Source organism: Thalia democratica, chromosome 6 (assembly GCF_965202585.1).
Source record: "Thalia democratica chromosome 6, ktThaDemo2.hap1.1, whole genome shotgun sequence".
In the NCBI taxonomy this organism is placed as follows: domain Eukaryota; kingdom Metazoa; phylum Chordata; class Thaliacea; order Salpida; family Salpidae; genus Thalia; species Thalia democratica.
Genome location: NC_139170.1, coordinates 41,856,926 through 41,884,131, shown reverse-complemented (window position 1 = coordinate 41,884,131; position 27,206 = coordinate 41,856,926). Strand labels below are relative to the sequence as shown.

Here is a 27,206-nt window from a genome sequence, read left to right as displayed (position 1 = left end):
ATTTTATATTTTTGAAATCGCAACTTTAAAAGTCTTTTAAACTGTAAAAGGAACGTTTCCTGAAAGTTTGAGGTCTCTAGCTCAAGAAATGAAGGAGAACATAGATTTTTAGTGACTTTTTAAATTTACGAGAAAACAGACCTCGAAAATTTTGCGGATCATACGTTTGTATCGGAAACTTTTTATAGAAATTACAAAATCTCAAAAGTTCAATAGGACGATTTTACTCTATAAAAACTGGCTCGTAGTTTTTACTTCATATAAGATCCAATATCATTTTTGATTAAAAAAAAATGTCGGACTTTCCCCTATGCCCTTATTATACTATTCTTATAAAGCAAAACAGAATATCTAAAACGCTAGACAATTAGTTTTTATATTTTTTTATTAAACTCATTACAATTATTTACTTATTTTTAAAATATATAAAAAAAAATTAAAACGCCAACTTTTAAGTTTTTTAACAATATAGTTTCAATTATATTAGTAATTTATAACATTTATAATCTTAACTAAAAACATATCTAACAGAGTTATGTGATTATATAAACAAACAACTAGATAAGTTGTATGATAATTAAATTTTTATTTAAACTACATTAAATTATCAATTTATTTTCATTCTTATTAGCAACTTAATATAAATTTTAACTATGTACATTAATAATTTAAAACATTTATAAACTTTAATAAATATATAGCTAACAAAGTTTTGTTTTTATGAAAATATAAATAAAAAACTAGAAAAGTTAAACAGCAATTAAAAATATTTTGAAAATTCATTAAATTATCAACTTATTCTAATTCTTACTAACAACTTAATTTAAGGCTAAATGGTATATCTAGACTATGGAGGGTATGGAAAATGTTTATAGAAAATATAAAGTGACATTAATTGTAAACCAGTTAAAAAAGACGAAAATTGCATGTTTCGTGTTTTGTTTGAAAGCCTCACGAAATCAAAAAATAAATAGTTTGGTTGTCGTAGTTTGAATTGTCCGAATTTGAACTTTCGTAGTTTAAATTATCCGAATTTGAATTCAAGTAGTTTGAGTTGTCCGAATTTGAGTTGTCGGAATTTGAATTGTCGAGTTTGAATCGTCGTGCACCCAACATTTCACCATTCTTTTCAAATATACGCTCCTTGAGCAGCAACTCGTACTCTAAAAAACACTCAACCGTCCCACGCAACCAATTCTGCCATGTTTTTACCACAACCAATTGTTCACCACTTCCACTACAACCAACGACTCCGCAGCTTTTTGTCGTAAGAGCTGTCAGTTTTTGAAAAAACACTAAATTGGGTGAAGGAAGCAGCGATTCCATCCGCGGGGAAATTGTCTCTGCGCCAAGAGGTGTCAGAAAATCAAATTTTAATTTTTAGTAATCTTTCGAGCAAAATTTCATAGGTGTGTCGAAATTAGCGCTCTGTTTCACAAAAGCAGTAAATATGTTCAAGCTTTTAAAACTGCTGATCATGTCATGACAGATAGGAAAGTTTTGTGGTGGCGATGAGTTGTAACACGTCTTCAGCAACTTCATATGGGTTCGAGCAATTTTCTGTTTTACATGTTGAGTTTAAACTGGAGCGTTTGGGGTCCCTTCTCAAAAGCGTTTAAACTTTTGGGATGATCTGTTGTATTGCCGAGATCTTCGTATTTCCTCACTACATTATAAAGTGCGGGTTTTGGTACTTTTAACTGTTTTGTTGTCTTAGATGTGCGTGCCCTTCCGCAGTAAGGTCAAAAGCAATATCACGCATAGCCATTCAAACAGCAAAATAATGAATAAATAAAACATAGCTAAGTAGAAATAAAATTTAGAAATATAGTTAGTATTTTACTGCAAACTTGGGGCTTTAAACCATAAACAAAGTACATTATTCAAATTTTAAAACAAACTATGGGAAAATTTTCTAAACCTTTTGATTTACTAAAATTAATTGTTAGCCTCTTATATCAAGTGCTAAAAGTTTTCTTTGCACCTAAGAACTAGAAATACCTAGTACAACAAATAAGATGACCTAGATTGAACGTTTTTAAACAGAGTATGGTTTTATAAATTTTGAGACTACGCTAAAGTACATTAAATTATGTTAAATTACAAAAAAAAATCGCAAACTTTTTTTGCTGATTTCGGTTTGCGCGCCCGGGTAATTGTACCTCGCCGGCATGTTGTAAGTTCTACCGGCCATCATGCCGGGTTTCATGAACGGATCAGTAATGTACGGTTGGCCCATTCTAGATTGCATGATGTTCGCATTGTGCAAGCCCAACCCTCGATTTGGCAGAACATTTTTCGGAGGCTCGAACTGAATAAAAAAGTAATTACTCAAACTTTTTTAATTGTCCATCGCGCAAATTAACTCCGTTTTCTTTTTACTGACAATTATGTTGCTTCGTGTTAAATTTTTGAGTACAAAACAAAGAGTTATTTTTTTTATACATAATGATAAATAAAACACGATATTTTTGAGCCTTGATATAACAACTATTCAAACAATTAGTAACTCTCTCGTACGTATCTTGAATCTACACACAAACTTCAACAACACCGACTCACCTTCTGTTTTTTCGGCCTCTTGGGCTGCTTGGCGGTGTTCCTCCGCTTCCCCAACTGCTGCTGCTGCTGCTGAATGGACTGCACCTGGCTGCTCATGACGTCGTTGTGCGCCATCTGCCTGCCCATCGGGTGCTTGATCTGGTGCAGGTGGCTGGCGGAGGGCGAGAACATCTGCTTCTGCTGGGGAGGCTGCTGCTGCACCACCTCCTCTTCCGGCTCCTCCTCCGGGATGTTGGGCGGTTGCAAGAAGTAGGCGAGGTCGCTGTGTGAGTGTGCGACGTTTATATATAAAAATACAGAAAATAATTTAAGAATTTAAGAAATAAGAAAACATTGCACGCAGTCGTTTAATCGTGTTCGCTGTGAATTGTTAACTGATCAAAACCATTATTGCGTAAAAGACAGGCTTTGCTTCCTTAAACTATTTGTAACAAGCAGGGGTAAAATTGAAACTTGGTTACAAAACACTACATGCAGTCATGTGATCATATTTATTAACCCAAAAAGTAAACCTTGTAAAGTAAAAAAACAAATTAGGCCTCGTTTTATAAAGTTACTTTTAATTCTAATTAAAATCTCTCTCAATTTTAATTCAAAATATTTTCACAAACTGAATTTCTTCTTCTTCCTGCTGCATCAACTTGACGTGTTCTTTCTCATAATAGGGGACTTCCTTCATTATCTTTTTGGCGCCAAACCAGCTGAGGCACATTGGCGCCGGAGATTCGATCCCCTCTATCAGGTCCCACGGATTTATTTTCACTTTTGAAGATATCTACAAAATAAAAGCTAACTTTCTAAACATCAGTCTGAGAAGTTTTATTTTAATGAAGTTGATATACTGCAATCGCTAGCTTTTTCAATTTTTACTATAATTTCGTTGGCAATGAAAAAAAATAAATAGCTTTCACATATAATAGTACTAATATTTAAAATCAAAACACAAGAGATAGTCTAAAAAATAATCATAATAGTTTAAAAAATTTAGTCATAGTGAGTTCTTAAAAACAACTTGATTTTCTTTATCTAGCCTTATCATGCTGAAAAAGTCAAAATGTTATAGAAGCTAAAGTTTTTTTTTTAATAATAACATTTAACATGCAGGGGGGCCGCTTGTTTTCAAGAAATTTCTTCTAATTACTCTGAAAATCATTCAGGTTTTTAAAAGTACACGCTTTTGGGTCTACTTTTATTTTAGAACCAATTTTAAGTTTAAAAACTGTGTTGAACGTATAGCAACATTGAAAAGATACTGTAAGGCTACCTTAAATGTGGTTGAAAAAAAAATTGATGACAGCAAAATGTTTTTATTAATATGAAAATTTTTTTAATTCGAATCGAATTTTCACTACTGTTTAAAACTTCAGGTTTTTCCCGGGTCCTGTATGTTTTGTGGCCACCCCCCGAACACGAATTTTCAAATCAAACCTGCAAGCCGCGCGACGGGTCGGAGGGGCAGCTGAAGTTCTGCGTTTTTATCGAGTCGTGGTTCCCCGAGCTCGACCCGCCCGCGGTTTCGAAGCACAGCACGAAGTTGTTGTCGTTCCTGGAGAACGGAAGCAGCTTCCTCAGCTTCTTCAACCCGTCCGACTGCCGCTCTCCCATCTCTTTCTGTTGGTTTTTTATGTTTCAAGTTTATTCTAGCTGTTTAGTTTATTGGCAAGGTAAATAACTATTCCTAGTTCAACTGGCTTACTTGTCCTGTAAGTTAACTTTTGTGGTTGTTTATTGTTCAACTTTAAACAAAGTGCAAATATTCAATGCCTAGTTATGCACAGTTAGATATGAATAAAATTTATAGCAGTGCGTTTTTGCTTTAACAGTTTTCATTCATGTTATAAGAAATTCTTATTGTTTAATTAAAATTCTGCTCTAGAATCATAAAATTTATGCATTAGTTATCAACACTTACAAATAAAAATTCTATTAAACTTTCAAACCTTCATTTTTTTAACAATGTTAGTGTAGTCTCTCTTGTTGCAGTCAATGCCTCCTAAAGTGTGGTGAAGCAACATTGATATCATGTCGAACACCGTGTTGAACAACGTCCCTTCGTTTGCCTTGTTATTAGCAATATTGTTTTAAACACAAGTTTTATTTTGAATATATGTACTAAAATTCTAACAAATTATTTCAAAAGTAATGTGTTTTTTGAAACAAGCAATCTATTTTTCAGTTATTTTTGTTAGATATTTTACAAAGTTATAAAAAAATAATACATCAATAGATTTTTATGTAGAATACAGTAATTTTATCATAAACCTTAACATCAACCATTTCATAGCTGATGAGTCTTGTGAGCAGAATAACAATTTCACTAGTAAATGTTGTATTATTTTCCACAGTATCAAACATTCCTCCCACCTATAAAAATATATAGTTTTATTTTTATTTTTTACTTTAGAAAATTTTTATTTATCTAAAAATCATTAATACAAGCGCGATATTAAAAGATAGCTAGTCTTCAGTTCAAAATAATTGTATCAAAAAATGTTAAAAACAAGACTTTTTAACTTTTTACTACTTTTTTTCTGTTCAAACATAACTAATTGAAATACTTAAAAAGCAACCCAGCATAAGATTGATGCATATAGATAACTACCTACTTTAAGATATTTTAAGTAAAAAACAAGTCTTACTGTTTATAAAACAGCATAAATTTTTAATAACAGTACCAAAAACTTTCAAAGACTTCTAAGTTACGTTCAAAGAGTATAAGTATGTCAAACTTTAAAGGTATTTGAAGGTAAAACAAACCAAGCTCAATCTCAGTTTCAAGCCGTCGTGAAGCGCGGTGTTTTGTGATTGTGACGTCATAATTTGCGCGTCTTCGCCCCTCGAACACTGCCACTCGGTGATCAGCATCGTTATCTGCGACTTGAGCGAATCCAGCAAAGTGTCACGTTGGTCTTCTTGCCCCTACAAATATAATATAAGTTTTAAAAAAGTACAATATGATAATATCACTATTAATTACTACCTACTAACTTAAATATTTGTTAAATAGCAACTTAAAACGGAAATGCAAATATTAGTTTTATCAAACAAATATTAGTTCAAAATTTTATTTGTAACTGACTGAATTAGAACTAATCAAAACTTAAAAAACTTTTTTTTTTCAGTAAAACCAAGTATATAATTATTATTTTTGGAAGCAAAACCGACTTTCAAGCAGTTTAGTATGAGTATCAGGAACGCGTGGTTGTTGAGGAGCGAGAAGCCGTCGCCGCCCATCACGCTGGCGTCGTCGAAGCTGGTTGCCATGGCGCTGGTGTTGCTGCGCGACCCGCTCCTCGTCTGCGACTGGGACGAGTGGTGGGGGGAGGCGTGGATGTGGTGGGAGTTGTGCGCGTTCCAGCTCTGCGGCGCCTCCAGCAAGTGGCTCGCCTCGTTCAACACCGTTCCTTGCACCTTTGATTGTTTTTTGATTTTGTGATTTTTTTAATTGTAATTATAAAAGTTCACTTAAATGTAAAGAACAGATTGTATGATTTACTTGGTAAAATATTTTTTAGATTTAGACGCTTATAAATGTAGATCAGGGTTTGATGAACTCATATTTATAATCGCCCCTTGGAACAAAACTAGGAAAAAATATCACTCTTCTTTTTTTTAATATCGCCCGTTTACTGTTTAAATACTTATTTACTTCGGCCCTGATTGCTGAAATTTCCCCCAAAGGAGCGGCATCACCCATTTTAAGAAACCTTCGACAAAGACAAACTGCAACTTAACTGCTGACGCCACTCAACTCTCCAAAGCATCAAAGTCTCAGCTTTAGTGTGCGGCTGACTTGGCCTTATTGAAAAATATTCACAACGCAAACAAACATTGGAATCGAGCTTGCATATGAGCGGAGCGATGAGCCACTGGTTGCACTTGTCGTCCAGATCGCTGCCGCTAATCGCGCTGAATTGGGGAGTTTCTTCCGCCAGGTTGCTGTCCACCTGCTGCTGGTGCCTCTTGAACACTTCGACCGTTGCTCTGTTGATAAATTTAAAGTTTACGTCTTTTTTGTAAGCAAGCTTTTAATTTAAAGAAGAACTTGTTAAAAGTTAAACTGAACTTAATTAGGAAGAAAAAGACTTATTTGTGCTTCAATTTCAAAAAATATTTGTAAAACCATGTTAAAAAGTATAATTATTTAAATTAATATCATCCTTAAATAAACAAATAATATTTACCTGAAGATTTAAGTTGCAAAAATATACTTTAAGAAACGATTTAGTTAATCAAATACATATACAATAAACACATATACTTTAGAAACAATTGAAAATTTTAACAATTAAAACAGTATATTACGTAACAGACTTGGCGATTATTTCCGCGATGTTTTTCTGATCGTGCTGCTTGAGCATGACGGTCAACTCCAGTATTCTCTTTCTCATGTTCCACCTGTTCACGTTGCTCAGTATGTTCACTATGTACGCGAGCTGGTTGTTCTCGTAACTCTTCAAATCCTGCGATTGGTTTGGTTGAAAATTGAGAATTTTTTTTCAAGTGATAAAACTAATGATTAAATACTATTTGTTTTTATTTGTTTTCTTTTTGAAAAAATTAGTTTGTTTCACCTCGCGTCTCACTTCAATTATTTGGCTGAAACTTATTAAGTGTTTGTTAACTAAAACAGAACACAAAAGTTTTTTTTTTTTCAATTGGGTTGTATTAGTTGAATATATGTTGTATAATACTTTTTCATGCCAATATCTCTTTACAAAAACTCAAGTAACTCGATGTTGACTTTTTTCAAATAATAACTACAGAGGGCTGCAGTGACATCGAAAATATAAAATTTAAAAATCAAATGACTGAGAAAACGATTGATGAACCATATATTTTATAACAATAATAAACTTCAAAAGGAAGTGCTTTAAACCCCAAATATTTTGTTATCAAGTTATGAACTTTAGAAGGAATTTATAAAAACTTTTTGCAGACTGCAAATATACTGGCTTTGTTTGTCCAAATTATCAGCAACTGTAAATATTTTAAAAATGCGTAAATTACACAAAACTTATAAAACGAACCTTGAGTTCCTGGTCGTTGTAGCAGAGGTGCTGCAGCAACTGCTTTCTTTGCTCGCCGTTCAACTTGTTGTCCTGCAGTATCGACAGCGGATTCCCTTTCACGCTTCTCTTCAGGTAGCTGCAGAAGTTTGTTATTTGTAATTGAAAAGTTTATAACAGTCTATTTAACACATTGAAACTTGAGTTAATATAAAAGAAAGTGCTTTTGCATTGAATTTTGTACACAGTTTATAAAATTTCATATAAAATAGTATTGATAATGTGTGTGAATCATTTTTTCCAAATATAACTAAAAAATTATTAATTTTCTTCTTTACTTTTTATGTCCTCAACTTAAAACCTTTTTTTTTTTCATCATATATTTTAATTTCAACTTGTTAGTTTATACTTAGTTCAAAAAATTAAGAAATACTAATACACACCTTTCTACTAAGTATTGCTTCACACAGATATTACAATCAAAAATAATAATAAACATATATAAAACAATATTTAGCGTTCCAAAAGTTACTTAACTTAACTTCTTATCATATATAATATTGCAAGCTTGTCATGGCATATCTATATCAAAAAAAGTAAGACTAATCTAAACTTTTTTATTAAACTTTTATTGCTTCATACCGATATTTCAATCCAAATAAAACAATAAATAAATATATATATATATATTAAAAAATAAATACCGTTCTGACAACCATCTCTGAGCGCAGAGCTTTTTAACGCACTGCTTAGCGAAATCGTTCACTTTTTCCACGTTAACTTTCATGTTACTTAGTGGTGAATTCGTGCTGGACGGAACTTGTTTTCTACCGTTTTCCCCCTTAAAATGAAATTTACATGTGAAAATAATAAGCAAAATAAAGATAGCTGAACTCAAAAAAAAGTGATTTTTTCACGTTATCATGATGTACTAGCTGCCCATATAACAATTTTATGAACAGACTAACAAAATTATAATCTAATTTTTTCTAACAGTTTTTTCAAAAGAAACAACATCAAATGAAATTTATCAAAACTTAAGGTAGAGAAGATTCCTTTAAATTACATCTTGTGAATTTAAAGAACGTTTTAAAACAACGAATTATTTTGTTCAGTAAATTAATTGTTTCTAAAAGTATTATCACACACATAAATATTGCATGGACGGATGCATGCTACGATTTTTCTCATACAATATTTGAAGGAATAAGAACTTCAATATGCGTAACAACTCTGCTTTATTGACTTCAACCAAAACAAAAGCTAGAACGTAATGAGTTTGTTTAAAATCAAAAACGAGTTAGTTTAATTTTAATATGAGCAACTCACCGGTGAATTGTCAGAAATGTCGTCGAAAAAATCGTACCAAAAATCCGTGTTCATCGGTTTGGAGTCGTTGTTGTAGTTTTTGGACTGGTTGTAATTTATGCCGCTCGTTTTGGTGCTGACCACATCACCTAAAAAAAATTTTTTATTCTAAAAAACAAACTTATACAAATCAACCGTGGTACAACGGTTTTTATTAAATAACTGCCGTTAGATACAATCGTCAAACTATAAAAATGCTTCTAAGGTTTTTTTCGTAGCACAAAAATATACAACTTTTATGGTAACACTGGCTAAACCAATCAATTCTAGTAAAAAACATCATGCCTATCGTATTTTGCACAACGACTTTTAAGGTTCTGGTTGTGTACACCAAGCAAAACTTTTAACGTTTTTGTCAAAAATAAATAAAAATATGCCATAATGTCTATCTTGAGTGCGCACTTTGCGCCCAAATGCGCGCTCTCGACGGTAAGATTACAGTACAGTATTTTTTCTAAATATACATAAACTCACCCAGATTCACCATTCCCTTCAACACGGCTATGATCGCGCCGAGAGGCAGTTTCGCGTGCTTCGCTCCCAGCAGGTGCTTGTCCGCCGACGACAGCTGACCGAAGTCGTCTTCGCCTCCGTCCGCGCCCCGTTCCGCCTCGGTGAGCAGGCCGACGTTGGGGCTTCTGAACAGCCGGACCAGCATGTGGCACGTCAGCAGCGCACCTAATATCTCCATGTTTACTAACAGCCGAGATTTCAGCTTTTTTTTTACTACAATTTTGCTTTGTTTTTATAATGTTCGTTTATGGCAAAAACGTATAGGAAATAAGCTATTTAGTTTGATAGGTTGAGAAATATGAAAACAATTGGATATCAGAAAAAAAATTCTATCCTATAAGTTTAAAACAACATTAATAACACAGAGTTCAACAATTAAAGTTTGCGAAACCAACTGTTATTGAAAATAAAAATATTTGAGCAAAAACAATTTACTTCGCCTTTAGCAGCTGGTAAAAAATCAAACAAAAAAATCGCAGCTAGCTAAAATCATTTTTTTATAACTCAACCGAACCTGAACCGGGGGACTGGTTGCCGTTGGACTTGTTGTTCTGGTTGAGGATGGAGCCCATGGCCACGTTGTCGATGAACGCGTCTATCGAGAAGCAGTTCCTCGTGATGAGGACGGTGAGGAACAGCGAGAGGGGCTCCCTGATGCCCGGGTCCGCGATCTGTGGAAAGGTTAAGTTTCCGGAGGGCCTGCAATGCTCGTTCTAATACAAAGTTGCAAGTTAACATTTTTGTGTTTATTACATTGAAGATAGAAAACAGTTGGTTTTTAAAACTTTATATGTTAAGGTTAACAAACAGTAATTGGTTTCAGCAAATCAAGTTGAATATAGCTAAAAATAAAGTTTGAGCGCAAGGATGGACCAACGTACGGCCCGTCGACGGTTTCAAAAGTCAAGTGGGATCGTAAAAGGTAAAACTGCAGCCCGCAAGTATGTAAACTAAACCGCTAAGCCAAGTTTTGAGACTTGCACTAGATATTCTTTGATCTAAAATGATAAGCAAAATAGTCTTAGGTACAATTTAAGGGAGATTTGAAACTTATAATAAATGTAGTAAAAAAGGTCACATAGTAGTTTTTTTCAAATCGAATTGGATAATTGAGTAACTTTTGTAAAGTAAATGAAATTGAAATGCTCCGGTCCTTCAAGTACTAAATTTTCTACAACTTGCCCGCCAACTAAAAACGTTGCCTATTCCTATTTTAAAGTAGTAATGTTTGTGAGTATGTTTGATTTCTAAAACACTATAGTAAGTATATTTATATAACATTATTTTTGTTAACGTTTTGATTTCAAACATTCATGACCTAAAATTTGAATGCTGATTATAGAAAGTTTTTATAACTTATAAAAACAATACTAAAAAACTTGCATTATTTTGATTTTTTCGTTTTTTTTTTAATGCAACATACATTGTTCATTTGTATAAAAAATACTATTTTTAAATTTAGTCTTATACGAATAATTAAAACTACATTAAGTTTATCAAAAAGTTTTTCTTACATGAAGTTACAAGCACAAATAAAGAAATTAATAAGGAAAACATTTCGCACAAACAAAGTATGTCGTAAAAAAAGATATAAAAATAGTTTTTTATAATGGATCGATATAGTATTGGACGGTAATTTGCATATCACAATCAAAAACACAGTACATTCAAATTAACATTTGGTAGTAGACAAAAAAGTTTGCTTTGAATACATTCAAATGACTCCAAATATTAAATAAAGTATTTTGAAGTAGCTAATAGATAATTGTATAGAAGTTTAAATTAAATTATTTATCATAAAACAATATACAGACTTATTTCTATAAAAAAAAAGTATTAAACAAATAAAAAAAAGAATTTTTTTTTATATAACTTTGAAAACAATGTAGAAACTAAATCATAAGGCAAGTTATTGTTTGTCTTTTTACTCTATAAAAAAGGAGGTTGTAATTGTCATGTGTTATCATTAGTGTAATTGTTAAAAAGAGTACCTTTTATTGTATTACTACGGTTTTTTTTTATGTTGTTTAAAACTTTTAAAGGGGAGTCAGAATAAAAAATCTGGATTTTAAATAAAAAAATTTATTTTATACAAACAAAAACCTTACTTTAAGATCTAGTATTAGAGAATAAAACATAAACCGTTTTCTATATCATTAAATGTTTTCAATAACAACATTTGTAATAGTCGATCTTAGTTAAAAACATACAGCTGCGCTTACAACATAATTAATTACAAACTCAACCACACAATAAAATATTACAATTAAACTTTGAATGTTTTTAAAATACAGAAACTTCAAACTACAAATTTGCAATGTTAATCCATATTTCAACTTTTCACCTTTAATACTTTTCAACCGTTCTTTTGCAAAGTAATATTTTCAAAACGAACAAGTTTTGAAATTAAAAAACAAGCTAAACTCTAAAACTACTACTTTTAACAAACAAACTTGCATGTCCACTGTGACGTCATTGTAGCTCGTGTTGTTCGACGTGCAAAGCGTGTGGAAGACGCCGAGCCACTCGGCTCCGAACTGCGGGAACCTCGTGTTGATTTCAGCACACAACAAGGATAACGACAACACCCTGTTATTGAATACCTTAAATATAAACAGCAGTACAGAGTTTGGTTAAGCCTAAATTACTATGGCTTTCAACAGACATACCATTTGGCTAAGAAATTTGTATACATTGTAATCAAGCCAACTTTAAAGTTTTTTTTTTTAATACTGTACAAAATTCTATTAAAACCCTGAACTTGTTCACTTTTGTCTAATAAAGGAGCTAAAAGTTGAAAACGTACAACATTTATTTTAATAAAAGTAGTTATAGTAACTTCAGTATATTTATATTAAAAAAACGATATTATTTTAAGTAATAAACTATTTTCCTAAAACACATATTTAAAAGCAGTTCTGTTGAACAAAAAGCATAAAAAACAACCAGAAAAACTTTTTCAATTTTTTCCAGTCAACCAACCTGTCCAGGTCCTGCCTCTCCTCGTAGATGGCCAGTATGACGGAGCAGACGAACGAGTAGCGGTTGTCGTTCTTGTTCAGGTCCAGCCGGGTGCCCGCCATCGCCTCCAGCCGCTCCACCACTTCCAGCGGGTCGTACCGGTCCGGGTGCCGGATGAACTCCTGGTAGATCTCCTGGGAGTACCTTTTAGAGTTTCTCTTTCGAGTTTGCGTTCTACTACGCGCGTACAAGGTTGTTACGTTAGACATTTCAATTTGCTTTGTTTTGAAAATGATATTCAAAGTTTACGTAAAAAATATCAAAGCAAAAAGATATACAATATTTAAATATTTAACACTTATTTTTTTTATTAAAACAGTTTATCACTTAAGGTTCACAGCAGATTAATTGCAACAAACAAAAGAGAATATACTATTTATTAAAATAAGGAATACATATAATATTTAGATCGGTAACACATTATCAGTTTTTATTTGGTTTAATAACTTACTAAAAAAAGTAAAAGATAAATACCTATTTGAAGCAATTTAGTGTGCACTGTGCATAAAGCTTTTAAATCAATAGTTTTAAATAAATGTTTAATTAAAGTTTGTATTTAATTGTTTAAAAATATGCCAAGTTATTAAAACACAACTTAATTTAATTACAACTAGTTATCAAATAACTTTAAATATATTCAAAAGACAAGTTGCTGATATTTAACATAAACAACAAACTTGCAATTAGAAGAGGAAGGTTTAGTCTTTCCGAAATGAGTTATGAATTTCTTCAAACTTTCAAACTGAGGCTCGAAATCCGGGTAATTTTGCTTCACTTTCGGTATTGGGTACAACTCGTACAACAGAAAAAGTATATTTCTGTGAACACAAACAACATTATGAAAGTTATCTTAAAATATTTCACATCTAAACTAAACAAAGTTAGATTACTAATCATAAGTTCAAATGTCTTTTACTTTTGAGCAAAAAAACTAAATAACAGATACATTTCTAAGTACAGTTATAAAAAACTATACTTTTCTGCAGAACTTGTTAACTTTCCAGTGGTCAAATAATTTCCAGCCTTTAGCACAGAATATCCACTCTGAAACGCTTTCTTGCCCAAGTTTGAATCGAGCATCAAGCAACTGTAAATATTGAAAAAAACTAGTATAGTAACTGTTTTAACTTGTAAAAATATAAAACAAAAAAAAAGCATAAACTACTGCTTTCATGGATTTATTTACGACTAAAATAAAATGTTTAATTAACAAAAGTCAAACAAATTATCGTAAAGTTTTTGTTAACTGAGCTAAAAAACACATAAAACTTTTCAAACATATATTTTAACAAACTAATTAACTAAATCAAAACTGACGAGAGGTCCATCAATATCAATGTTTTTTATGGTTTTAAACATAAATAAAATAGAATAATGATTAAACAAAAATAAGAATAACTATCATTAGGCTTTTATAACTTAAGCTTAATGTAACATTTTAACGTATGTACTATCAAACTGCATCAAATCAAAACTGACGAGTGGTAGTATCTGAGGGAGGCGACAACGCTCTGCGTGACTTGCGCGAAGTACCACTTGTTTTTCCCGCCATTTTCCTTCCTTATGGTCGCCAGTTTTGCCAGCAATACCGAGCACGTGTTAAGCAAGTTCCATATGTCCAACGATTCCTCCATCATGCCGAACAACAACGTCACTATCTGCATGTCTGGCAGGTTGCTCGATCTTGAAAGAAAATCAGATATGAAAAAAATAAGCTGTTAAGTATTTGTGTTTTATTACTGAAGCATTCTAGTATGGGAAACTATAGACTATTATTTGTCAGCGTTAGAGTTACAAAACTGTATTTAACAGGTTATTTTTAAAGACATCCTATAAGTTAACACATATCAATTCGTTTTAAGTATTTATTGAGAGTTGAAACTAAATATAGTAAATTTGAAGGTAATTAAGTTATTTTAATGCTATTATTTAGATTCAATATGATAATTATGAAAAAATCTTCATAATACAAAATAGTTAACTAAACACAGTTTATCAAAATATTTTTCTGTTCGTCGTTTTGACTAAGTTTAAAAAAATGCTTATTATTAACATATTTAAAAGTTAATAAATTATTAACCTATTACATGATTTTTGAATTATGTTTAACTCAATTAAGAGTTAGTTTAAAATTATTTTTCATAAATTTTAAATGCATTTAATTCGATATTTCAATGCGTTATCTTTTATTACATAAACAAATATAATGGTGATGTGTGTAGTTGTTCTAACAACTAAAACACACACTTAAAATGTAATCAATATCATGACTTTTTTTAAACTATCAACTTAAGCAAGTTTTATAAATCGGCAGCTGTAATATTCAAACACACCTTCCAACCATGTAACTGTGAAACATGTTTTGCAGCGAAGTCGAAGCGCTCATGGTGACAACTCTCCTGTCAAAATACGACATTTTCATGAACTTTCCGATGAACTTCTTCTTCGTGTTTGTGCTGCTGGGTTGCCACTTGCCTTCCCAATCCATACCTTCTGTTGATTTGCAACTTTATTCGACTTAAATTATAACCAAACATATAATTTCTTGTAAAACGTCATTTTATTTCTTATTTTGAGAACAGAAAATGGATCAAAAAATTTTATCACCTTTTTTACTATTTTACCAATTGGAGGTTTTCACAACAGGATAAATTAATTTCCAATATATAAAAGGCTACCAAGATTTAGCAATGATGAAGAAAACAATGTATACTTTCGACTTGTTCAATTTAATCAACAAAACAACTACGTGATTATATTATGTAAAAGTAGATTACCTTTACTGGTCGAACTTTTATCGAAAGTCCTCTTTCCTTTCAACAATTTCGTGAAGAACTTGCAAGTCCTCTTGACATTCTGCATAACTTCACTCCTTCTTTTTCCGGGCCCGTACAAAATCATCAGCCTTTCGTTCCAGAACTCGTCGTCATCCAACTGGTATATGAACTTGTGTTAAAAAAGTGATCCGTTTTAAAATATAAAATGAATTAAATGAACCTGTATGTAGGCATATGTTAAATTATTTGGTAAGTAAACTTTGCTAGAAATAAGCTAAAAAATGTCTCTATTTCGGTAGAAAGTATTGGTTTCACTTTGTTGCAATTTAATAAAGATTTATAATAATGTAAACAATTTTTTTTTGATAAAAGCATTAGACTGCTATAAAAAATCTATGAATTTAGGTTAACATTTATAATTTTTTAACACACGTTGAATTTATAACTAGCTAAATAATATAATTTTTGTAATAGTAGATCCGAAACAATTTTGTTAGTATATTAAAACAACAATTTTCAAACTACTTAATTTTTATAAGTCTAAGTATGCACCTAACAACTTGGTTAAAACTTTGTAGAACTGTGTTATTTTAACAACACATAGAAACTGAAGAAGTCTTAGTAAAATTAGTACTCAGAAAAATTTAAGCGTAGAACAATAAAAAAACTGAATTCGTCAAAATATCAAACACAAGCACAGAACAGTTTCAAAGTCGCCCGACAATAAAACTTAATTTTAAAAACAATAAACTATCAACTCATCTACTAATTTTTTTTTGTGTTCCAACCAACAAACTACTAACGTCGGTGTCGACGGGAAAGTGCATGATGTATTGTGCGTGGCGCGTTTCTCCATACCCCCACAACTCGCTTTCCCGCCCTTTTTTCCCGCCACTGCTGCCTAACGAAGGCTTCTTGTTGACGGACGAAGGTTCCTGCTTCAATTCGGAGCTCACTGAAGGCAGCGCGTCGGTGAAGTGTCTTGAAAATTGAACACAAAGTATTTACTTTGTGTTGTTTTATAAAATATTTTGAAAATATTATTCAAAACATAAAGCAGTTCGTTTGTTATCCGAAAACATCAAGAGTCTGATAAATAGCGACAATGTTTTTCGAATATTTTTATTTACTAACTGATAAACGCTTTAACTAAATGTCAACATAAACTAATCAATGTTTTCATTGATAATGTAGTATAAACTGATACCTGGCACTGCCGCAAGTTTCGTTGGCAAACACGTCAATATCAAGAGCTGGAGTGTCCATTCCCAACCCTGCCCCGTCGATGTCTGAATCCAGTTGACCACTCTTCTGGATCGATTCCTTGCTCTGATAAAATGAGAGAACACGTTAGAAAACGAGAAAGACGCAACTTAATGTCAGACGTTAAACGAGTTTGTAAACATCAAAAACAACTTAATTAAAACTTTGATAAATTCTATTTTATATTCATGAAGAATCATTATACATTTTACTATTGAAGTAAAAACTATCTAAAACTAAAGCTTACAGATTAAAAAACATTTTTCAAGTTTAATTTGTATGGTTTGTAAGTCAATTTTACTTGTCGGAGAAGACTGGATCCGGACGTTCCGTACTGATGAGAGGTGCGGTTATTCGAAGACATTTTGTTGGAACACCTCAAAATTTCATATGTGGGCAAGCTTTCCTTGTGTTTTATCTTGTCTGCAAACAAATAAAAATCTGAGACAACAACATCCTGCAAACAAGCCGAAATGAAAAAAACATAAAGTGAACACGCTGGTTTTATCATTACCCGGGGTCAGTTCGCCCTTGGTGACCAGGGTGTTTATGTAGTGTTCGTAGGAGAACACGTTGTGCTTGATCAGCTCGCCGTACAGGTAGACCAGGTTGTTGAAAGCCTGCACCTCCTCCTTGTCGCTCGGATCGCCTGCGAATGTAAAACGTAACTTTTTTCAAATTTCAGCTTTTGTGTATATTTTGTTTTAAATTTAAATAAGTGATTGAGCATGCTTTATTTGGATGTTCAGAAAAGAAAAAAAAACACCACATAAGCTTAATACAGGGTTGCCACTCGTTTTTTCAAAATTGTTTCCAGGTTTTCCAAATTTCTTCCAGGTTTTCAAAAGTATACATTTTTGGGTCTATTTTTAGTTTTAAGTTAATTTCTTTTTAAGAAACTGTTTTAAATAGTATAAAAATATTGAAAAGATACTGTAAAGTTACTTTAAATGTGTTTTTTAATAAAAAATAATTTGATGATGACAAAAAATCTTAATTATATGATAGATTTTTTGTATCAAATCAAAATTTTACTACTAAAATGTTAAAATTATTAAAAATTCCAGGTTTTTTGATCGAAATTCCAGGTTTTACCAGGTTTTTTTTTTAATTTCTCAAATTCCACGTTTTTTCAGGTTATTTTAGCCTAAATTGTCAAATTCCAGGTATTTCCAGGCTTTTCCAGGTAAAGTGGCAACCCTGTTAATAGCCATCGACGAGTAATAACTGAAACATATTATTTCAAACTTAATGTCGGTGCGTTTTTGTCGAGGAAATTGTAGAGCAGTTGTTGGAAGAGCGGGCTACTCCTCCTTTCTTTGCTCTTGTCAAGATTCTCCTTGTAGTTTCTGATGTTTTTCTAAAAAAAAAATTGTTCACAAATTTCAGTTTTGACTTTTAACGTTGAAGTAAAAAGGCTATATAAATATTTTAGTTTTGAGTCACAGTTATTTGAATTGAAAACATAAATTCAAATAACTACAATGATTTCGTCAGATTTTAAAAAGTTTTATTTTTTCAAACATATAAACAACAATTTAAGTTCTTTGAAAACATACGGGTAAATGTTCTTTAAAAACTATTGAACAAAACTTATCAAAAACAAACCTCTCTAGTTTGTAGGAGGTTTACAACGACAAAGGTCCTGTGGATTCCACTCCTTTTTTCGGTGATTCCCCATTCACACAACAGGCTTATTATGGCTTCGTCGCACTGGTCTGATGTCTGGAAAGTTGATTTTATTAAAAAACCTATATAATACGTTTAAACATTGGTTTTACATACAACTTTTCTTGTCAATCTAAAATTAAATTGAATTTTAAATTTTGTTTTATATAAAACCACTTATATTCACGTAAACTAATTTACAAAACTAAAAACTGTAGAAGATATAATTTGATCAAGCCGTTAATGCTGTTTCTAAAAACAGATAATAACAAAAGCAGATTGATCTTGAACAGCGCATTTTGAAAAAAATATACTAACTTACACGGCTTAAACATTGATTGAATTTAAATCTGAAGAGAAAAACTAACATCGTAGTAGTTGTTGTTGAGGAAGATTTGTTTGTACAGCAAGTCGGCGGTCTCTCCCTTGTAATAGTAAGACTTGTCCAAAGTTTCCAACGTGCCCAACACTCGTTTGATTGTGACACCTTTTAATTAATTGTTCATCTACTTTGAGTGTGGTTATTTTTATTTATTGTTTGGGACAGATTTTCAGTTAGGTTAAAGTTGGCATGATTCGTTCAAAAATAACGCGTTCTTCGTTTTATAACTTTAAATAGTTTTTTTTTTCACTTCTTTTAAATCTATTTAATTTAAAGTCGGCTTTTTCTCTTTCAAGCTAGTGTAAAAAAAAAATATTTTAATATGTTTTACTGCTATTTTTGACATCTAAATGCTCTTTTTAACAATTTAATTTACTAATTTTTTTTTCTGTAATGTCTAATAGTCATTTCTAACTTATATGAACCAAAACGGATTACATATTCAAAACTGATACCATTATTTTTTTTTAATTTACCGAACAGAACTTTTTAAATTAACTTAATCACTGCTTGTATACAAAAGAAAATACTTGGATCGTAAAAAATAAAATTATTTTAAAACCGATAAAATTTCATTAGTTTTGTTCAATAAATATTTAAACCCAACAAATCTAGATGTACTTTAGCTTCCCAACACATAAAGCCAAGATAGAGTTCCTAAACAAACTAATTTGGTGTGAATAATAAATTTAATTTTTTAACTATAAAACTTTATGCTTTCTTGGGTAGAAAAGACTTAAAATACAATTGATCTAGTTCAATCAATAAGTTAAATGCTTTCAGCAGTTAATCAAAATCACCCGTTCGACCTTTATTTCAAACCTACCAATGCTGAGTAGCAAGGTGTAAATTTTTTTTTTGCTACAAACCTGTTACCGAGTCCTCGTACTCGTTCCACTTGGACTCTGCGGCTTTCGATCTCTTCTGTATTTCCCGCTCCCTACACCGCAGACACTTCCTGTTGTACAAAATCTAAGTTCATTGACAAGTTCATGAATTATACATCTCAACAGGGTTGCCAAGTTGTTTTTGGCAAATTTTCTCCACGTTTTCAAAAGTACACGTTTTTGGGTATGTTTTTTATTGTTTAAAGTTAAGTTTAAGGTAAGAAACTGTGTAAAATAGTAGGAAAACATTTAAAAGATACTGTAAAGCTATCTCCATGCAGTAACACGGCGTGGTGTCTAATGTAAAATAATAAATGCAGAAGGTTTTATGGGTGTAAGGGAATAGTAAAGTATAAAGATTAATACAACAATCGAAACTAAGCTTATATTCTATTAACAAGCATTAAAAAAACACAAAGATACATTATAACTACATCACACTATACTAAAACCACAGTTAAACAAATTATCATAGAATACTAATAAGTTTCATGGAAAGCATCTTAAATTTAACGTTTTTGTAACGCATCATACTTGAGCACATCGCCTTCGCAAATTACTGCCGAATGCTTATTACTTTCAAAATGTTTTTTTATTTTTTATTAAAAGCAAAGAAAACTACTTTATTCTTACGTATTCATTGGAAAGTAATTAACTCTTTCGAATAAACAATGTTGTTTTGGAAAATTGAGTAAATTGTTTTGAGAAAGCTTGTCATTGATTTTATTGTTACAAAAATTCCATATTTATTCACACGCTTTAAAATTATAAAATTAAATGTTGATTTCGTTACAAAGCTACTTTTATTGTGTTTTATAATAAAAAAAAATTTAATGATGAAAAAAAAATTATTTATATGATTTTTTGCCTCAAATCGGAATTTTACTACTGAACATGTTAAAATTGTTAAAAATCCCAGGTTTTTTAGTTTTTTGGCAACCCTGTCTCAAGTAGACTGATCAACTTTTTACAGTTTTATACATTGTAGCTTTCGTTAAACAAAAGGATTTTCGTAAAAGAAAATATTTTTAATCAAAACAACATAGTTTTATTCAATTTATCATTTACTTGGTAGCTTCACCACTGAACGAGCTTGCAAACAAGAAAAAGTTAAAAATTATTCAAAGCTAGTTTCAACATCAATTTACAACCGCAAACCTGTGCAGGTCCCTGTTTTTTAAATAATCCTCTTTCCTGCTCAGCTGCGACTCCTTGAGGTTGAGGAAGAGGAGGGAGGGTGGGCAGGGCAGGAGGTCGAGGGGCGAGCCGAGCAGCTTGTCCGGTTCGAACGGCTGGTACCAGACGGCCGCCCCCGGGCACGACAGCACGGTCGTCTTGACGACGGTGCACAGGATCTGGGCGATGTTGAGCAGGGGCGCGGGGCACCTCTCGGTCAGCTGCCTGGAAACCCTCTCCTCCGTTTCCTTGGTAACCGGCTCGTTGGCCTGAGCGATCTTGTAAGTTTCCTGTTGAGACCTCCCAGTGCTGCTTCTGTGAACAAACGTTTTTGGTATAAACCTTTATTTGTATAACAGAATCATATTTTATAACATTATATATGCTTAGTTATAGAGCTTGTTAACTGACGGTTTGAAGGTCTGAGTTTAACTAAAGTCTCTAGTGACTTTGAATAAATTATTTAATATATATGTCAAAAAATATTTTTTTAAATGCTTATTATCAATACAAATGGTATAAAAACACAAGTAGAGTTTAAAACGGTATCTACTAAACGAAAATCCATTGCAAATATGTAGCTTTATATAATACTAAACAATCCATTCAGCAATATAAGAGCTTTTATTAACAATAATAAAAAATTTGAGAATTAATTATACTTCAAGTTTTAAAATACGGTTTCAGTTTCATAGCCTCAACCTGATAGCTCAAAAACGTTTTATACCACATATACACATATATCCAAAAATAACAAATAAAAACTAAAACCAAACGACAAAACACTGACGGGTTGTCTTCCGCGAATATCCACCTGAGGTGGTGGCAGGCGGCGAACATGAACTTCCTGGCCAGCAGCTGGTTCTGAAGGACCTCGTTGTTGTACATCAGCACGAAAGACGAGAAGTTGGAGAGCGCGTGCACGTCGTACAGCCTTATCTGGCTCATCTCCTCCACCACCCACGACAGGAACTCGTGCCGATCCAACAAGCCCTGGTTTGAATGATTTTTTGAACGTTTTCATACTTTTTTTTAACTCTATACGCAACAACTGAATGAACAAAATTGGAGGTCTATAACACTGTTTAAACTTTTTTTGAACCATTGTTTTTCTTACAAATTGTATGTAAATAGAGCAATGTAAAAGATAGTAAACCTAAAAAGGCTAACTAATATATTCATAGACTAATTATTATTAAAATTATGTTTGAAATAAATTGTGCTTAAAACATATAAGGTTTTGATTTTAAAAGTATTAAAAAAGTTAAACATTTTGAAAACTACATTGAATTTAGTTTTCCCTCAAACACACATGTTAAACTTTCATTTCCAGCAAGCTACTTTAATCCTCAAATTATTCATCAAACACATCAACGAAATACAGTCCACTCACTTCGACGTACATGTGGCAGGCGAGCTTGTTCACGTAGCAGACGATCCTCTCCACGCTCTGCCGGCTCAGCTGCTTCTGCTGGTGGAACGTCGTCGCCACCGCGCACACGCTGTCGCTCGGCTGGAGCGCCTCTGAGCTCCTCTGAGGGCTCCAGCCGCTGGGGGCGCTGGGGTGCGGCAGGGGGTTCCCCTTGTTCAGGTTCTGCAGCTGCTCCCTCATGAATCTCGTGATCGCTTGCGTCCACTCTGCGGTGGTAAAGGAGAAAATAAAAGCTGTTGCGACTTCGAGGACGATAAAAGCAACGGTGCTGTGTCAGTGAAACGTTTGTATTTTTTTTCTTCTATTAAAATACCTTGTTAAAATGTTAGAATAAATTGTTGTCAGTGAAACGTTTTCTTGGGAACTTTTTTTTCTTCTATTAAAATACCTTGTTTTTGTTAGTTAAATCATTTATTTTCTGTTTTAAAGTTAAATGAATGTTTTAATTTCACTTATTTCACATTGATCAAGTTTTAAACAATGTTTACAATTTTTTGATAACTAAATTATCATATATTTATTTATTGAGGGTTGCCAAATGTTTTGGCTAATTTTTCCCCAGGTTTTCAAAATTTCTTTCAAGGTTTAAAACGTTTTAGGTTCTATTTTCAGTTTAAAATTAAGCTTAATGTAAAAACTGTGCTAAATAGTATAATGGTATTGAATAGATATCTCAAAAATTATTTAATTGTAATTTTAATTAAAAAAACTTGATGATGACAAAAAAAAATTATCCATACGATAGACTTATTGAGTCAAATCAAAATTTTACTACTTATCATTTAAAAATTGGTTAAAACTCCTGGTTTTTCCAGGTTTTTTAATTAATTTTGGTCAAAATTATAGGGTTTTCAAAATTTCTCAATTTTAGGTTTTCTAGGATTTCAGGTTTTTTGGCAACCCTGTTTATTTTAAATAGAATTGACAATGACTAAATAAATAAAATATTTACATATTTTTAAATAAAATTAAATATATTTATTTAGTTTCAGGTGAGTTGTCAATAATTGAGTTTTGCAATACTTTTACAACCTTTTTTTATTATCAAGTATACAGATATTCATTATAAATTTTATTTACAATAGTTGAGTTAAAAAAAAAAAAAAAATTAGTATTAACGTCAAATCACCTGTGTACGGATCGAAATTTGGTCGCTTTTTCGGCTTGCTGACTTCTTGTTGCACTAAATTGTGTGCAGCTTGCATTTTGATGAACCACGTTGCTCTCACCAGTGGCACTTTATACTCGGCTAATGCCTGTTGAAGTTAAATAAATACAAGTGATTATTTACTGACGGTTTTATTACACAAATACAGTTAAATGACATAAATTAGAAAAGAAAAAATAACAGGACATCTATAATTATGACAGGTAAATTTTTGGTCATTTTTTATTCAAACAATTACTTTTGTAATTAAAATGACAAAGTTTATATAACAGTTTTGTTAAGTTAAACTATCAACTTTAGTATAGAAAAATCATAAGTTTTAAACTATCAGTTTACTTTATTGTAAACTTGATGATGTAGGGTGCTATTTTAACTTCTATACATTTTAATATATTTTCTCTTGCTTTTAAAACCTTGAGAGTATGAGTTAAACTTTTTAACATTTAAACAAAAAGATACAAAAAAAAGTTCAAAAATCTACAAGTAAGTGTTGCATTGATTGAAGAACACAAACATTTCTACACCCTTAATAATAACGTTAAATAAACCTTAAATGAAAAGATATAAGTTTAAATAACAAACATTACATCATTTTGCTTATTTTAATAAACAATTTTCATAGAACAAGATTCTTTAACAAGACATTTTTAAATTGTAAAAATAACTTTAAAACCATAACATTTTTTATTATGAAGTTTTAAGAATTTAGCAGTTCTGGTACCATAATTTTAAAAAGTTTTTTTTCTCCCTTTGTCATACTCACTATTAAGCATTAACAATTGTTTAGAAAAAGTCTAAAAGTTTCAATTAAAAGTGTAAATTTAAAAAACATACCTTCTAGATTTTTAGTATTAACCTAAATAATAAATAAATAAAAAATAAAAACTTTATGAAACATTGACAACTTACATAGAATATATCATCCTTTTTAACCATTATTGGAACTTTTCGAGTATCTTGAAGAGGCTTACTGCCAGCAAGCTCGACAAATACTGCTTCGAATTGACTTCTGTTTTTCAAGTTGAAAAAACATTCTTTGTTAATAGACGGGCGCTTTTTACCATTACCAGTTGCATATCCAAGTTTATTCTTTTTGTTGTTGAGTATTTTTTCAAAACTTTTCTTAATCTGTTAAATATAAAATACACTAAAAAATTTCTTAATTGTGGTTATCAATGATGTTTTATCAGGACAAATCAAGTTTGTTGGTGTATAATAAAACTTATTTAGTTGTTTGTGTTTTATGTGCCTAACCAAAGCAAAAAGAAATCATGTTATAACTTAGTAAAATATGCATCGGTGTTCTGTTTATCATCAAAAAAATGCTTACCCCACAATTTATTATCAAAGCTTTAATTTTGCAGTCAAAAATTGTTGGTTTTTGTATACCCTATGACTTAATTGATTACCATTTTTAATCAAAATTTATAAAAATAAACAGACTATATCTAAATGCATTTAAAATTATTATATCAATACTCTAAGAAGTAACAACATTTGTTTGAAACAAATTTAAACTCATACTTAATTTTATTTGTTTGAAGTATACCTAGCTGTTATCTTGTGTTAAAAATGGCTATAAAATTTACATAAACTTTAGAAAATAAGATGTTTTACAACTTTTTCTTTTTTTTTCATAAAACTTACAATAAAATGTTACTGCAATAAGCTACATATAAATATCATTACAATATATAATATGTATAAGTTTTTTTTTAACTAAATTTTAGCTCTTTTTATTTAAGGGAATAGGAAAAGGGTAAACTTTTTTAGTCTTTTTTTTTACATAAATTACTTAACAGCCAGTTACTTATTACTGTTTGTTAAGATTTTAAGTATATAGTAGTTTTGAGATAGAAGTGATCAAAGTTATATAGTTCTAGAGTTCCTACATGTTCTGTTGGGAGGTGCAAACTAAAGGGCAAAAATTAAAAACATGTTTCCTCTTTCAGTTCTTGAGATATTACTTTTAAACTAATATAATGCTTATAAAATTAGTAAAGCTTTTAGGAAACAGATCTTTTGATTTATATTTTTATTTGGAAAATAAACAAAAAGAGTGTTTAATTCTTTATCATAGAATTTTTTTAAACGTTTTGCTAATAATCTGTTCTTTACAAGTTGTTTGTAAAACTAAAAAGAAGAAGTCGTGAAAGCTTGAGGTATTTTAAATTAAAAAACGTAACAAAAGATATATTCTTAGTGATTTTTTTATTCATTGTTTTATTTTTCTCACTTAAGGAACTAATTGTTTACTCTGACTTTAGCCGCCTATACCTCAAAAATTAGTTTGAATGTTCAACAGCTGTAAAAACGACTTAGAGCTTAATTAAAACTCTACAAATGAAGATTAAGTTGTAAAACTAAAACTAAAGTGTCATATATATTAACTTTTAAGAACTGGCAACTATCAAAAATTAGTTGTGGAATTCCTATTTTAAATTATAGTAAAAATAATTAATAAAATAAACTTCAAAGATTTTCACAATAAATAATACACTTGACAATTTTCAAGTATTTATGAAATATATTTCTCAGTTTATAGTAGGAGTTCAAGAATTAAAGGATATAGTTCTAATACAATAATATCTCAATTCACAAAATAAATAAAGATAACATAAAGCATATAAAATTTTCATTTAATTGATATAATACAGATAGTAGTAATTGTTCTTTATTTTAAAACAAACATTTTTTTTTTTACTTTTTTTTTGTTGGTTCTGTAAAGACTTCAAGAAATTAAGTAGTCTAAGACAATAAAAGTTGTTTAACTAAAACATTTAAAAGAAAATGTGATATTTTACGGGACATATAATTTTAGCAACAAGCAAAACCATAAAATAATAAATATTTTGAAGACTTAGTTAACGAAAACTATGTTTATAACAGTTATAATTTAAGGATATGTAAAATAAATTAAATTCTTAGAAAACATTAATTTAAAAGTATTTAAACGTAAAGTTTAAATCTCTTAAAATCAAACAAAAATTGGCACTTAAAACTACTCATATCCATTGAATATTTTTATTAAATTTTATAAAAAGTAAAGAATAAAGTTAAGCTTAATTGATCAACATTAAAAAGTACTACAGCTATTTTCAATGCTCATTTATCAAAATAAAATGTCAAACCTTCTCCCTATTAGCCGTCACAGTTGGTTTTTTCAAGTAATTGTTATCATGCAAGCTTTGGCTGTTCTTTTGAGCATCTTTTATGTCTTTGAGAGTTTGGTTCAAAAAACCTTGTTTGACATTGACTGATGTTAGTTCATCTTCTTTTTGCTTATACTCCTGCGTAATGTTTAATAAAGCAAATAAATTTGAAAGTTTGACATAAAATGATTAAGTATTTTGTAGCATACATTATGCTTTGTCCTAATAGATATTTCAACTAAAACAAAAACATAAATTGAACAGAATTCAATATCAAAAAAAATATGAAATTACAAATAAAAAAAAAACATTTATAAAACTTAAGACAACTCCATAAGTTTTTTACAAAAAAAGTAAGTTTTATAAGTTAAATACATCATAAATGGTAACCTGCGGATAGACATCAGGAAATATATTGAGTTTTGAGTTTATCTTCTTTGATAATTTAGTATCTGATATAAAGCGAGCTTTGCTCATTCTTTCTTGTATTTCAATGAAGTAAAAAGTAAACCTTCATTCAATATGTTTTACAACTCTAGATATATATATACATATTTTAATACAATAAAATTTAAACTTTAATATAAGTGAAAGAAAATAATACTTTTAGCAATATTTAATAAACTATTTCAAGTATGTTTCTAATATAGTTTGTATGTAGTTTTGTTAAAATACAAATGAATTTTAGAAAATGCTTGCAAAATGACATTTCAATGGGACAATGCAACTTAAAAGGTATTAGAAGAAGAAAATTTAAAACTAGCCTTATAATGTACTCATCAAACTGTAATTATTTTAAAATATAACACTAGAATTGGATTACACAAC

At 30.8% G+C, this 27,206-nt stretch overlaps 1 protein-coding gene across 3 annotated transcripts in view; it reads right to left on the bottom strand.

Moving 5' to 3' along the window:
• LOC145837723 (mediator of RNA polymerase II transcription subunit 12-like) overlaps positions 1 to 26,909 on the bottom strand; it is a 29,980-nt gene extending 3,071 nt beyond the window's left edge. For 2 of the 3 annotated variants that reach the window (XM_082945149.1, XM_082945150.1), the window contains exons 1-37: positions 26,769 to 26,909; positions 26,358 to 26,516; positions 24,136 to 24,354; positions 23,188 to 23,314; positions 22,020 to 22,264; positions 21,417 to 21,619; positions 20,609 to 20,941; positions 19,433 to 19,521; positions 18,550 to 18,668; positions 18,122 to 18,238; positions 17,762 to 17,873; positions 17,028 to 17,162; positions 16,815 to 16,936; positions 16,458 to 16,579; positions 16,054 to 16,231; positions 15,251 to 15,407; positions 14,807 to 14,966; positions 13,953 to 14,156; positions 13,450 to 13,560; positions 13,151 to 13,291; positions 12,435 to 12,617; positions 11,906 to 12,041; positions 9,967 to 10,123; positions 9,414 to 9,617; positions 8,901 to 9,028; positions 8,276 to 8,412; positions 7,593 to 7,710; positions 6,877 to 7,025; positions 6,393 to 6,546; positions 5,728 to 5,973; positions 5,320 to 5,481; positions 4,825 to 4,926; positions 4,503 to 4,622; positions 3,991 to 4,173; positions 3,174 to 3,337; positions 2,563 to 2,824; positions 2,122 to 2,311 (exon numbers count right to left, since the gene is read on the bottom strand). In XM_082945149.1, coding sequence (XP_082801275.1) covers positions 2,122 to 2,311; positions 2,563 to 2,824; positions 3,174 to 3,337; positions 3,991 to 4,173; positions 4,503 to 4,622; positions 4,825 to 4,926; positions 5,320 to 5,481; positions 5,728 to 5,973; positions 6,393 to 6,546; positions 6,877 to 7,025; positions 7,593 to 7,710; positions 8,276 to 8,412; positions 8,901 to 9,028; positions 9,414 to 9,617; positions 9,967 to 10,123; positions 11,906 to 12,041; positions 12,435 to 12,617; positions 13,151 to 13,291; positions 13,450 to 13,560; positions 13,953 to 14,156; positions 14,807 to 14,966; positions 15,251 to 15,407; positions 16,054 to 16,231; positions 16,458 to 16,579; positions 16,815 to 16,936; positions 17,028 to 17,162; positions 17,762 to 17,873; positions 18,122 to 18,238; positions 18,550 to 18,668; positions 19,433 to 19,521; positions 20,609 to 20,941; positions 21,417 to 21,619; positions 22,020 to 22,264; positions 23,188 to 23,314; positions 24,136 to 24,354; positions 26,358 to 26,516; positions 26,769 to 26,855 — 5,935 coding nt within the window. In that variant the 5' untranslated portion in view covers positions 26,856 to 26,909. The remainder of the gene's footprint in view (positions 1 to 2,121; positions 2,312 to 2,562; positions 2,825 to 3,173; positions 3,338 to 3,990; positions 4,174 to 4,502; positions 4,623 to 4,824; positions 4,927 to 5,319; positions 5,482 to 5,727; positions 5,974 to 6,392; positions 6,547 to 6,876; positions 7,026 to 7,592; positions 7,711 to 8,275; positions 8,413 to 8,900; positions 9,029 to 9,413; positions 9,618 to 9,966; positions 10,124 to 11,905; positions 12,042 to 12,434; positions 12,618 to 13,150; positions 13,292 to 13,449; positions 13,561 to 13,952; positions 14,157 to 14,806; positions 14,967 to 15,250; positions 15,408 to 16,053; positions 16,232 to 16,457; positions 16,580 to 16,814; positions 16,937 to 17,027; positions 17,163 to 17,761; positions 17,874 to 18,121; positions 18,239 to 18,549; positions 18,669 to 19,432; positions 19,522 to 20,608; positions 20,942 to 21,416; positions 21,620 to 22,019; positions 22,265 to 23,187; positions 23,315 to 24,135; positions 24,355 to 26,357; positions 26,517 to 26,768) is intronic. The other variant, XM_082945151.1, reaches the window with a different exon arrangement.
• Positions 26,910 to 27,206: the final 297 nt, after the last annotated feature.